This window comes from Vulpes vulpes, chromosome 15 (assembly GCF_048418805.1).
Source record: "Vulpes vulpes isolate BD-2025 chromosome 15, VulVul3, whole genome shotgun sequence".
NCBI classification, from domain to species: Eukaryota; Metazoa; Chordata; class Mammalia; order Carnivora; family Canidae; genus Vulpes; species Vulpes vulpes.
In genome coordinates this window covers 93,078,492-93,092,093 of record NC_132794.1, presented here as the reverse complement: position 1 = coordinate 93,092,093, position 13,602 = coordinate 93,078,492, and the positions used below count along the sequence as shown (strand labels likewise).

Genomic DNA, 13,602 nt, shown 5'->3' with positions numbered 1-13,602 from the left:
ATCCTTACTGTCTAACATTTTATGGGAAAGGTTTGCCAACCCCTGACATGTACTTAGGCTTTGGAGAAAGATAGTCGTGGAGACAGACCTGGGTTTAGATCTGGACTTTGCTAGTTACTAGCTTTGTGACCTTAGGAAAGTTAAATGTTTTTACCTTTTAGTATTCCTTTCTGTAAAATGGGAATTATAATACCTAGCTCACAAGAATGTGAAGATTAGATGAGATCCCATATGTTGAATACGTAATATAACATATGGTGGACATAGTAGCTTCTCAGTAAAATGCAGCTGCTTTCACTATTCTTCCCCATCCATGCCTATGGTTTTAGGGAGATTAACATGTTGGCAGTGTGTTGGGTTTTTAGAGTAAACAGAATTTGAAAGTAGGAAATGTGGTTAGGAGGTGGTGTGGTTTCTGCTTTAAGCCTAGGGGCAGCAGCTGAAAGGATGATATGAACTCTAAGGGGTATTATGAAAAAAGAAACCATAGGAGTTGGTAACTTTGCATGTAAGAAGAAAGGGAAAGGAGAAATACAAGAGTCAGAAGTGATATTCTATTCTGGGTTAGAGAACAAGAAGAAATGTCATGTTATAAACTAAACAAGGACATAGGAGATGTAGCCAATGAAGGGATCTATATTAATATTAATAAGACATCAAGGACTTGACCCCATTTTAAGGCAATGGGAAAGGAGCACCCATTGCAAGACAAAGATTGAAGATTTGCATTCCTGTCTTAGCAAGTAGGTATACTGGAATCTGACTACCGTATAGTATATAACTTGTTATATACATTTTATACGTCATTATTTCTAGAGCATCCGCTGTAAAAGTAGATATATTTTAGAGCTTTGACGTTACTAAAGATACTTAAGATCTTAAGATGTTGCATCCATAAAACAGTTCCCTTAGTGTGTACTTTATGTCAGGGTTAGGCTCTGCATTGTTGGAAAATGAGATGTTCCTTATAAGAGAATTATCCAAATAACTAAAGAATGGCTTTTTAAGTATTATATACCCTTTTAATCATTTTATCATGGAACTTAAAAAAACTGTACCTTGATGCTGAATATATCAAGTGTGACTTTACTTGTTCTCAGAGATTCAAGGAAGTCATTTTGAGTATCTGCTGTACTATGCTATTGTCCTTCAATGTCTTCTAATGCTCCTTCCATTTTGCTTTATTTTTGTAGCAAGTTTCTAAAATCTGTCTTGAGGGTGTTTTATCATTCTAACATAAAATAGCAAAATCTAGTCTGGGAGTAATTATGTTGGGTTTTTCCTTAATTTTTTCATATGATTTTTTTGAAGCAGGAAAGCAATTTGATACTCTTACTTGCCCGTAGGTAGATATCATCTGTGGTGATCACTTGTTGGAGCAGTATCAAACTCTAAGGGAAATCCGTCGTGCAATCGGTGATGCAGCAATGCAGGTTGGTCTTAGACTTTATCATGCTTATGCCTAACAGGGAAGTTATTTAATGAAAGAAATGTTATTAGCCTTACTTGTACTGTAAATAATAAAGGTAGTATTTATTGGATGCTTACTGTGTGTCAGGCATTTTTAGAATGGTTTATGTGGTAGCTCTTTTATTCCTCATATTTCTATGTTTTCTATGGACATGTTATTACTTCTCTTTGGTGTACATCTAGGAGTGGAATCACTGGGTCATATGGTAATTAGGTGTTTAACATTTTGAGGAACTGTTAAGACTGTTTCTGTTTCCAAAGCAACTTCACCATTTTATAATCCCTCCAGAAGTGTATGTGGGTTCCAGTTTCCCTAGATCCTTGCCAACACTTGCTATTTTTTTTATTACAGCCATCCTATCAGGTGTGCAGTGGTCTCCTTGTGGTTTTGATTATTCCTTTTTTTTTTTTTAAAGATTTTATTTATTTATTCATGAGAGACACAGAGAGAGAGAGGCAGAGGGAGAGGAAGAAGCAGGTTCCATGCAGGGAGCCCAATGTGGGACTTGATCCCAGGACTGCAGGATCGTGCCCTGAGCTGAAGGCAGGTGCTCAACCACTGTGCCACCCAGGTGTCCCGTGTGGTTTTGATTTCATTTACCTGATGACTAGTCATGCTGAGGATCTTTTCCTGTATTATTGGCCATTTGTTTATCTTCTTTGGAAAAATTTCTATTTAGATCCTTGGCCCATTTTTAAAAATTGGGGGTTTTGTCTTTTAGTATTGAGTTGTAAGAATTCTTCATATATCCTAAATTCTAGTCCACCACTATCAGGTATACGATTTGTAAAAAATTTCCCCTATTCAGTGGGTTGTCTTTTCATTTCCTTTGTGTTGACCTTTCAAACACAAAAGTTTTTAATTATAATGAAGTCCATTTTATCTGTTTTGCCTTTTGTTCCTTCCGTGTTTGGTGTCCCATCTAAGAAACCATTGCCTAATCCAAGATCATAAATATTTACACCTATATTTACCATATATTAATTTTACTTATTCTAGGATGTCATGTAAGTGGAATCATAGAACATGTACTCTTTTGTGTCTGGCATCTTTCATTCAGCATACATTTTGAAACTTATCCATGTAGTTGCATGTAGCAACTTTTATTGCTTTTTATTGCTGCGTAATATTTCTTTGTATAACATGCCATATTTTATCATTTTCCTATTCATAGATATATGGGATATTTCCAATTTTTGGCTAATACAAATAAAGCAGCTATAAACAGTCCTATACAAGTAAATTTTTTTCTCCCTCTTCCTAGTCGTCTTTTTAAACCAGTTTTTTGAGAACATATGCTTTCGCTTATTTTGGACAAATTAGGAGTGGAATTGTTGCATCATAGGAAAGATGTATATTTTGTTTGATAGGAAGCAAATAATTGGTACATTTTGATGTGATTTTTGTGACTGTGCTTTACCACCAACCTATAAAGAACTATTGCTGAAATTTCTGTAGCCTTAATGGACTGGTCTATTGTGGATAATTTTATTTATTTTTTTTTGCTTGGTTTTCTTTTTACTAATTTGCTACAAGTTTCCTTGCACCCACCACTCAGATTTAATGAGTGTTAATACTTTGGTTTTTCAGACAGAAAGATAATAAATTTTTATCTTTTTTTTTTTTTTTTTTTTTAAGATTTTACTTCTTTATTTACTTACTTAGAGTGTACAAGAGCAGGGCAAGGGAGAGAGGGCATCCCAAGCAGACTCTGCTGGCACAGAGCCTGATGCAGGGCTCGATCTTAAGACCCTGAAATCATGACCTGAGCTGAAATCAAGAGTCAGACACTTAACCAACTGAGCAACCCAGAGACTCCCAAAATTCTTATTATTTTAAAAAGAGATTTGAAACAAACAAGGTAAAGTGTCAATACTCAACAAACTTGAGTACTGGTTACAAAGGAATTATATTAATCTTTGTACTTTGGAAAATTTTTAAACCTTCAGAAAAATCATAGGATTAGTACAGTGAACATCCATCTATGCTTTACCTGGATTCACCAGTTTTAAAAGTTAGGATTCTGTTTGGGAGACAGAATCAATATGAATGTTGGGGAATAAGGGATTATAGACAGTTGTAGGGGCTGGTGAAGAGCAATGTGGAAAGATACTGCCTATGGACTAGTAGTCATTGTAAATCAACAGGGCAGCAATTGCAAGAAAAGATAGATATAAAGTGTAAAATAGTGAAAATAAACTGGGACCTATAAGGAGAAAGTGGAATGTGTGTCTCATCATTTCCATATTCAGTGACATGGGTGATCTGTAGACAAAGCTGGTGATCTTTGGCCCAAAACTTAGAGAGGCTTAGGGTGGAGCTCTTTTGGGAGCAAGAGGAGTTAGTTGCAGGCCTGGCTGCTGCCCTATACCAACAACGTGAGCCAGCATACCAGCAACAATGTGTATAAACTAGCTGGGCATCTGGCCCCTGTAATAACCTGAGCGTAATGACTTCTGCTTCCTTCCACTTTGCAAATCTTATTGGCTAACTCAAAGGGAAGGGAATTCTGGGAAATATAGTTCCAGTTTGACTAAGCTGACCTACCAAAATATAAAAGAACCGACTAAAATGAAAAAGACTCACAGAATAAGTGTTGGTGTGGATGTGGAATGACTAGAATTTATATACATTGGTAGTGGGAGCTGATCTAATCACTTTGGAGTTCTGCTGGTAGTATCTACTAAAGCCATGTATATATACTCTCTACTCCCTCAGCAATTCCACTCCTGAGTATAAATCTAGGAGAAATGAATATGATGTCCACCACAAGATACGTACGAGATACAGTAGCTTTAGGGACATCTGGGTGGCTCAGTGGTTGAGCATCTGCCTTCTGCCCAGGGCGTGATCCTGGTGTCCCTGGATTGAGTCCCACATTGGGCTCTCTGCATGGAGCCTGCTTCTCCCTCTGGCTATGTCTCTCCCTCTCACTGTCTCTCATGAATAAACAAAATCTTAAAAAAAAAAAAAAAGATATAGTAGCTTTATTCATGATAGTCACAAACTAGAAGCAACCCAAATGTCCAAAAAAGGATGAGTAAAAAATTGTGGCATATACATACAATTAAGTACAACTACCATATACAGCAACATGAACTAATCGCACAGGCATAATACTGAGTGAAAGAAATGGGACCCAAAAGAATATAGTTGATTATCATTATTCATAGATTCCATATTTGTAGATTTGCTTACTGATTAATGTTTTATTGTAACCTCCAAATTAATACTAATAGCCATCTCATGACCATTCAGTTTTTCATGACTTTTTAAAATGATATTTGGATTTTTTAAAGAAATCACAAGTTTTGTAATTTTGCAAATAAAACTTACATGTAATTCAGTATTGGAAAGATGCTACAAGGCTGATTGTTCTTTATTGTGATATTACAGGTTATATTATCCTTCAGTTATATAGGTACACTATAGTTGTGATAACAGTTTGTCAGAGTAGTAAAAGTAATCAGCAATACAATGATTAGGGACCATTATTTTTTTTTTAAATGATTGTCATTATTAACTTGGGTTTTGTGTGTGATTTACAAGGAGGAAAGAGGACTTAGTCACTTACTGTTTCTTTGAAAATGTAACTGGCTTTTCCTTGAGCAACAGTTTTCTTTATTTCCAAAAAGAACACGAAGATACATGAAATGTAATTATTTTTGCAATATAGCCAGCTTAGTGATGAATGAAATGGTGTTAGGACTTGGGGGGGAATGTCTGGGTGGCTCAGCAGTTGGGCGGCTGCCTTAGGCTCAGGTCATGATCCCAAGATCCGGGATCGAGTCCCATAACGGGCTCCTGTGGGGAGCCTGCTTCTCTCTCTTCCTGTGTCTTTTCCTCACTCTGTGTGTCTCAAATGAATAACTAAATGTTTTTTTTTTTTTTTTAAAAAAAAAAAAAAAAGAAGAAGAAGAACTTGGGAAAAAAGCCTTGAAGATATTTGGGTTGGAAAGTGTAAAGAAAAAGGGAAATCCCTTGATCAGCCTGCCAGGTTAATTGAGGAGTAACACATATATCATGTGGAATTGCTTGGAGCTCAGAAAAAGACAATATTACTAATAATTAACATTTCTTGAGCCCTTAATGAATGCTGCTAAACATGCAAAAGGATATGTGTTAACCTCTTTTTTTTTTAAGATCTTAAGTAATTTCTAGGTCCAATGTGGGGCTCAAACTGACCACCCCGAGATCCAGAGTCATATGCTCCACTGACTGAGCCAGCCAGGCACCCCAAAACATGTGTTATCTTGTTTAAGCCTCACAACAACCTTAAGAGATAACAATTGTTACCTCCTTTTTTTTCTTTTTATTTTTTTAAGATTTATTTGTATTTTAGAGAGAGAGTATGAGCATGTGCAAGTGAGGGGCAAGGGGCAGAGGGAGAGAGAGAGAAGCAGACTCCCTGCTGAGCCTGGAGCCTGACATGGCTCGATCCCACGACCCAAGCAGAAACCAAGGACCAGACACTCAAGCAACTGAACCACCCAGACGCCCCTCCTATTTTCTGTTATAAAATATTATTTTGAGATAACTTAAGACTTAGAGAAAAATTACAAAAATAGTACTAAAAGTTCTTATGTAGATACCATTCAGCATCCTTTAATATTAACACCTTGCATGACCATGGTACATTCACCAAAACTTAAGAAATTAACATTGTTGCAATACTATTAATGAAACTGCAGACAATGAGTTTTGCTAGTTTTCCCACTATTCTTTCTCTGTCCTACGTTACACATCCTATTTAATTGTCGTGTCTCCTTGTCTTCTCCCAGTTTTTCAGTCCTTCCTTGTTTTCATGACTTTGATACTTTTGAAGAGTATTGATCAGTTATTTTATAAACCGTCCCTCGTTTGGGTTTGTCAGATGTTTTCTGATGACTAGATTGAGCAATTTTAGCAAGAATGCCATACAAGTGATAATGCCCTTCTCAAAGTATCATTAGAAGATATTTACTACTGATAGGTCTTTTTCTTTATAATTAATATTTTGGGAGATACCTTGAAACTATGCAGATAGCCTGTTTCTCCTTAAATGTTGCCCTCTATTCTAACATCCATTAGTGGATCTTATAGTTTAGAAAACTGACATGCAGAGGTTAAGTAACTTGTCCAGTGTCACTTGGCTATATAGTACTAGATGCAAGATTCAACTGTAGAAAAAAATTGAACTTAAAGTTCAGCCTTTTGGAGTGCTTGGGTGGCCCAGTCGGTTAACCATCTGCTTTTGGCTCGATCATGATCCCCATGTGAGGGTATCTAAAGATGTTATTTACGTTGAGAGAGAGAGAGTGCACACATAAGCAAGGGGAAAGGGCAGAGGGAGAGGGAGAAGCAGACTCCCCAATGAGCAGGGAACCTGATGCCAGGCTTGATCCCAGGACCTCTGGACCATGACGCGAACCAAAGGCAGATGCCTAACTGACTGAGTCACCCAGATGACCCTTTAGTTAAAATTAAGCTTGCTTGATTAGAAATACAAGAAACTAGTAGTAAAATCCCAAAGTCATTGAAGTAGGTAGAAAATATTACTTCAAAAAATATTTACAGAGCACTATTCTAGACATGTAGTGAGATTCAAAGATGAGCAAGTCCCTAAACTTAAATAATCTAATGATACATTTAAAGTTAAAGGCCTCAGTGACAAACAATATAAGTTTCACGAAGTCTTGGGACCTCTTAGCTAAATGAATGGTAATACCTCCTCAGTGGGAAAGCTAGGATATGGGACTTGAGGGAGAGAATGGTAGGAACTGAGATCTGGGCAGTTGGAATAAAACCATGTATGATTTTATAGGCTATAGTATGGACTTCGGATTTTAATTGAGTAAGGTAGGAAATGATTGATTGGAAGATTTAACCCGAGGACAGAAGTGACCTACTCTAACTTATGTTTTATTTATTTTTTAATAATTAAGAAATATTTTATTTACATATTTGAGAAAGATAGCAAGAGAGAGTATGAGCAGAGGAAGAGGGAGAAGTAGACTCTTTGCTGAGCAGGGAGCCTTATGCAGGGCTCAATCCTGGGGCTTCAGGATCATGACCTGAGCCAAAGGCAGACACTTAATTGACTGAACCACCCAGGTGTCCCTTTTTAAAATTATTTTATTTTATTTTTTTATTTTATTTTATTTATTTGAGAGAGACAAGAGCACGAGAAAGAGAGAAAGAGATCACAAAAGGGGGGGGGGGGTGGATAGAGGGAGAAGTAGACTCCCCACTGCGCAGGGAACCCAATGTGGGACTCGATCCCAGGACCCCAGGATCACCACCTGAGCCAAAGGCAGACACTGAACAGACCGAGCCACTCAGGTGCCCTGACTTAGTTAGTAATGATATTATTTATTTACTCATGAGAGACACACACAGAGAAGCAGAGACACAGGCAGAGGGAGAAGCAGGCTCCATGCAGGGAGCCCGATGTGGGACTCAGTCATGAGACTCCAGGATCACCCCCTGAGCCGAAGGCAGACACTCAACTGCTGAACTACCCAGGCGTCCCCTTGATTTAGGTTTGTTTGTTTGTTTATTTATTTATTTATTTATTTATTGACTTAGGTTTTAGAAGACCCATTCTGGTTGGATACTTTAAGAAGACCAGGGATAGAAACATCTAAATATAAAATATAAATAGGGCAGCCCCAGTGGCTCAGCAGTTTGGCACCTGCCTTCGGCCCAGGGTGTGATCCTGGAGACCCGGGATCGAGTCCCACATCAGGCTCCCTGCATGGAGCCTGCTTCTCCCTCTGCCTGTGTCTCTGCCTGTCTCTCTCTCTCTCTATGTCTATCATAAATAAATAAATAAATCTTTAAAATATATATATATATATATATATCAGCATGTATATTGTTTCGCAAAATGTTTTCATTTCTGAAACATAACCATATGCAAAAAATTAACATTTTATAAAATGTAATTTGTGTCCTTGTAAGAATGTTAATAGAATCTATTTGTGTTGTAATACAAATTTATTTACTTTGATTAGGCTAATTAGTCTATAATCTGGTGGTCCATGGGCCAAACGTGGTATGAGATTATGTTTTATTTGGTTTATTCTGTGTTTTAAATATTTTTGAATTGAATTCCTTTAGCTAGACATCTGGTGTCTCATTTCCCAGTGGTCTCAACATTCCCTACGGATTCACATACCTAACTTACATATTCATCTATGTTACTTTCCTGGCCCTTGTGGGCATTTGAATTTGTGAACCCTTTCTAGAATTCTGGTGAGTTTTCGCTGGAATTGCCAGGAATAGAATCCAGATTGCAATGAGTTGTGTAGTGAATGAGAAATGAGGAAGTAGAGCCATGCAAGAGCTTAACAGAGAAGAAAGAGAGAGAGAGTAATAGAATGTCATCGAAAATGCAAGACATGCATGCCACCATTCCCTCTTACGTGTTGCTCAAAGTTAACCCATTGCTCATGGCACACTTCCCCAATGACTCTTAGTTTTTACCTAATTTTCTAGTTCGCAGTAGATTAAAAATAGCACTTAAAAAGGTGGATTGTGGGACAGCTGAGTGGCTCCGTGGTTGAGCATTCAGCTTAGGGCGTGATCCTGGAGTCCTAGGATTGAATCTCATATCACGCTCCCTATGGGGAGCCTGCTTCTCCCTCTCCCTATGTCTCTGCCTTTCTTTGTGTGTCTCTCGTGAATAAATAAAATCTTTTTAAAAATAAAATTAAAAGGTGAATTGTTTCCTGTATACAGACTTGGTGAGAACACAAGGGATTAAGATCTGATACTAAAAGAGGAGACAGAAACCAAAAAAGCAGATGAATAGATTCAGAAACATAGTGTCTGAAGTCATTTCCTATACGGTTAAGTTACCTAGTAACTGAAGACCTTACTGAGTTATAGAACAATTTAGTCACTGTTCATAATGATCACTGAGTATCAAAGAAAAGTTCAAGGGATGCCTGGCTGGCTTAGTAGAGTATGTGACTCTCACTCTCAGGATCTTGAGTTCAATCCCCCATGTTGGGTGTGGAAGCCTACTTAAAACAATAGTAAAAGAAAGGTTAAATTGTGTTGTGAACACTCGTTAAGACAGAGTTAAATTGTATGATACATTAAACAGGTAAGAGTTGCAAGGTTTTCTTAGAATAGTAAGCTGCATTTATATGGAAATCAATGTATCATTTCTTACTGAATTCATGATGCTTTATGATAATTGAGTCTTTCTTTAGGGAAGCCCAATACTTAGGTGGTCTATTAAGTAGTCTGTGCAGAAAGAGAGATGTACCTCTCTTAGTTCTTTTCAGAGAACTGTTTAGCCATAAACAACCCTGGCTAGTTATGGAGTTTCAGAAGTACCTGTTGAAAGTCATTAAAAAGGCACATTGACAGAGAATGTTTGGTGATGGGGTGAATATGAATAAGCAAGGTTATTTATCTTGGACTCTTTATTCTCTTTAAATCAAAGAATTTCCCATTAATGCTGGGCTTTGAAAAACTGTATCTGACTTAATTGTTTACATAACTGGTTTTCAAATAGTTACAAAACACTTTTTTTTTTCTTCTCAGGATGGTCTGCTGGTCCTTCATTATGGTCTTGTAGTTTCTCCCTTGAAAATTACTTGAAGATTCTAGCAGCATTTGGAGGAGGGGAACAACATAAGGAGGCTTCTGCAGGATTGCATTTCACCAAAGATTTCCACAAAACATGTAATTGCTACCACTTTGTGCTGTTTGAGGCATAAGTTACCTATTTTCAGCACCAAGATTCATAGCATTTATAAGTACAATTTGGAATGATGGAATGCTTCTGTTTTACTAGAGACTATATAAAAAGCATCAATAGCTCAGGGGGAAATTTTCAAAGCATTACATTTTTAAATTCCTTGTGATTTCAAATACTTTGACGTTGATCTTGCTTCCTAACCTTTGAGGTAAATCGGTTACTATTTTCTTCTTTGTTGAGCCATATCCCTTTCAGGTTGGTGGTTAGGATTCTGCTCTCTGGAATCATATCAGTTGGACAGTCATCCTTTTGGAAAAGAAGTATGCTTTTGAACTAAAGATTCAAAGCCAGTCTTTGCTGAATTACAGAGTGTACCTCTCAAAGACCAAAACTATTGACCACTTTTGTATGTTGCCATTGTACTTTGAACTTACATCTTTCATTTATCAGCAATACTACAGAGATGATATTTACTTCTAAAAGGGATGAATTCTCATTTTGTGTGAAGAGCTGTCTCCTGCAGGGTTTATGGCCTATACCATAAGCCTTCACTGTACTAAAGACTTCTTTAAAATATCTTACAACAAGGGGTGCCTCTTTGAAACATTATTTTTATTCTTTGAATGTTAATTTGATTAACATTCATTTTATTTGAACACGTAGTTTGTCAATACCTTGTAATGCCACTGCTTCTGAAAGTAATAAAGAAACTTGAGTACATTTGCAAGTTTACAGAATACTTATTCATTGATTCCTCAGTAAGTCAACTTAATGTCTGTTTTCCCATTTTGTCACTGGGATAAAGAATACGGGTGTTTGAGAGTTTACTCACGTGCAAAGATTTCAGTTTTAAATGTTATTTTGCCTAAAATTAGCATTGTGATGCTTTCTAAAAAAAATATTTTATAGACCCTATTTCGGTATAAAATTTCCAACTCTGCATAGAAACAGTTACAAATGAATAAGGTTTGGCAATTGTTTTGTAAAGAATTTGTGAATTGTGTATAAATCTCTTCTAACATTTAATAAAAATTTTTAATAAAAATTTATTTTAACCTATTTTGAAATGTTCATATTTATTGTAGATTGAAACAAAAATAACCAAAATTCTTTAACAGGTATCCAAATTAAAGTTAAAATGCCATCAAATAGATATTTTATGGACATCTTTACTAATTTTACTAGATGCTGTTATTTAACAATGGACAGAATAGCAACTATGGAATTCAATGCCTCTTAAACATTTCTTGCGCAAATTGCTTACTTGTCCCATGTTAACATATCCGTGTCAGGGATCCCCAAGACTACTTTCAGGTTTAGTGTTTCACTAGAAGGGCTCCTTATACTTAAGCTTATAGTTTATTACAGTGAAAGGATACAGATTAAAATCAGAAAAGGGAAAAGCTGTATACCGCAGAGACTAGGAGAAACCAGGTACAAGCTTTCAGTTGTCTTTTCCCCATATCTTTAATTCTTTCAGCAATGATATGTGACACGTGTAAACTGTTGCCAAACAGGGAAGCTCACCTGACCCTGACTATCCAGGGTTTTTTTTTTTTTTTTTTTTTTTTTAATGATAGTCACAGAGAGAGAGAGAGGCAGAGACAAAGGCGGAGGGAGAAGCAGGCTCCATGCACCGGAGCCCGATATGGGATTCGATCCCGGGTCTCCAGGATCGCGCCCTGGGCCAAAGGCAGGCGCCAAACCGCTGCGCCACCCAGGGATCCCTATCCAGGGTTTTTAATGGGAATCAGTTATGCAGTGTCTATATGATTGACTCGGCCATTAAGAGTCTAGCACCCACCCAGTAGTCAAATTGATACAGCATGTCCCAGGGCCCCAGGTATACAAAAATAGGCATTCACCATAAGTCTCATTGTTAGGATAACTATCTGGTGTGGCCCAAGGTCTCAGGCATACAAAGACAGGATATTCCAAGGGCTCTGTAACCGGGGGAGAATACTGGTTTTTTTTTTTTTAATTTTTATTTATTTATGATAGTCACAGAGAGCTAGAGAGAGAGGCAGAGACACAGGCAGAGGGAGAAGCAGGCTCCATGCACCGGGAGCCCGACGTGGGATTCGATCCCGGGTCTCCAGGATCGCGCCCTGGGCCAAAGGCAGGCGCCAAACCGCTGCGCCACCCAGGGATCCCGAGAGAATACTGTTTTAAAGTAGAATATTAAATGTAATTACTTGATAAATGCTTCTGCAGTGAACAAAAATAATATATCCCTTATTAGATATTGTGTGGATAAGATTAAATTGAAGGAGTGGTCTACTTCAAGGAATTCACAGCCTATGAGTTACAGGTCTCAGAATCTTTTTTTTTTTTTTAAGATTTTATTTATTAAAAAAAAAAAAAGATTTTATTTATTTATTTTGACAGCACCACCAGGGAGAGCAGCAGAGGGAGAGGGAGGCAGACTCCCCTGCTGAGCAGGGAGCTTGATGTGGGGCTTGATGCAGGGCTCAGTCCCAGGATCCTGGGACCATGACCTGAGCTGAAGGGAGATGCTCAACTGACTGAGCCATCCAGGAGCCCCAGTTCTCAGAATCTTAATAAAAAGCAAATACTGGTAAATACTGTAAGAGTCATAAAAAACTCTACCCTTTCTTTTTTTTTGCTCCCTCTGGACCTCCAAGAATCCCAAAGAACTAAGTTATATAACATTATATCTATTTGACCTATTGCTACTACCAAGCAATAAACTAAACGAAGAATGCTGATTGATAAGCTTTCAAATTTGTACCCCTAAAATCAGTGTGATCTTGGGCTTCACCAACAGAAATACAGTTTCAGAGCAAGGGAGTTAATACTTATAATATCCAGAGACACCTGGGTGCTCAGCAGTTTAGCACCTGGCTTCAGCCCAGGGTGTGATCCTGGAGCCCTGGGATCACACTGGGCTCCCTGTGTGGAGCCTGCTTCTCCCTCTGCCTAGGTCTTTGCCTCTCTCTCTGTCTCTCATGAATAAATAAAATCTTTAAAAATATATACTTCTAATATCCAATTCATATTGTGTCTGGTTCTGGGTAGCATACCCAACTACTGAGAGATGGAAGGGTAATGGGATAGGGAATAGAGAGAAAGCGACCAGGGCAAAAACAAGAGACAAGGGTTAAGCAATTGCTTATGATTAACTTGGAAAAGCAAAAAAGTATGGGTAAGACAATACAAGACAGCTGTCTTCAAATAACCAGAAAGTCAGACTTAGATGTGGGAAAAGCACAAGCAAGAGCAAACAAATGCCAACTTGTTGCCTCGGATTAGATTGGCTGCCATCACCAAGCAGCAGGCATTTAGTTTAGATGAAATAAGGTCAAAGTTTTTCTTCAAATGGAATTTTTACTAGAAACAAAAATACCCAAATATGCATGAATAAGATATGTGAAGTATATATTCCAGAGCCCAACATCAGTAGCTAAAAATAGAT

The 13,602-nt window shown here is 37.6% G+C and overlaps 1 protein-coding gene across 3 annotated transcripts in view; it reads left to right on the top strand.

Moving 5' to 3' along the window:
• Positions 1-11,225, top strand: part of PCGF6 (polycomb group ring finger 6) — a 34,450-nt gene extending 23,225 nt beyond the window's left edge. For 2 of the 3 annotated variants that reach the window (XM_025993050.2, XM_025993067.2), the window contains 2 exons: positions 1,347-1,433; positions 10,010-11,225. In XM_025993050.2, coding sequence (XP_025848835.1) covers positions 1,347-1,433; positions 10,010-10,066 — 144 coding nt within the window. In that variant the 3' untranslated portion in view covers positions 10,067-11,225. The remainder of the gene's footprint in view (positions 1-1,346; positions 1,434-10,009) is intronic. The other variant, XM_072739894.1, reaches the window with a different exon arrangement.
• The last annotated feature ends 2,377 nt before the right edge of the window (positions 11,226-13,602 follow it).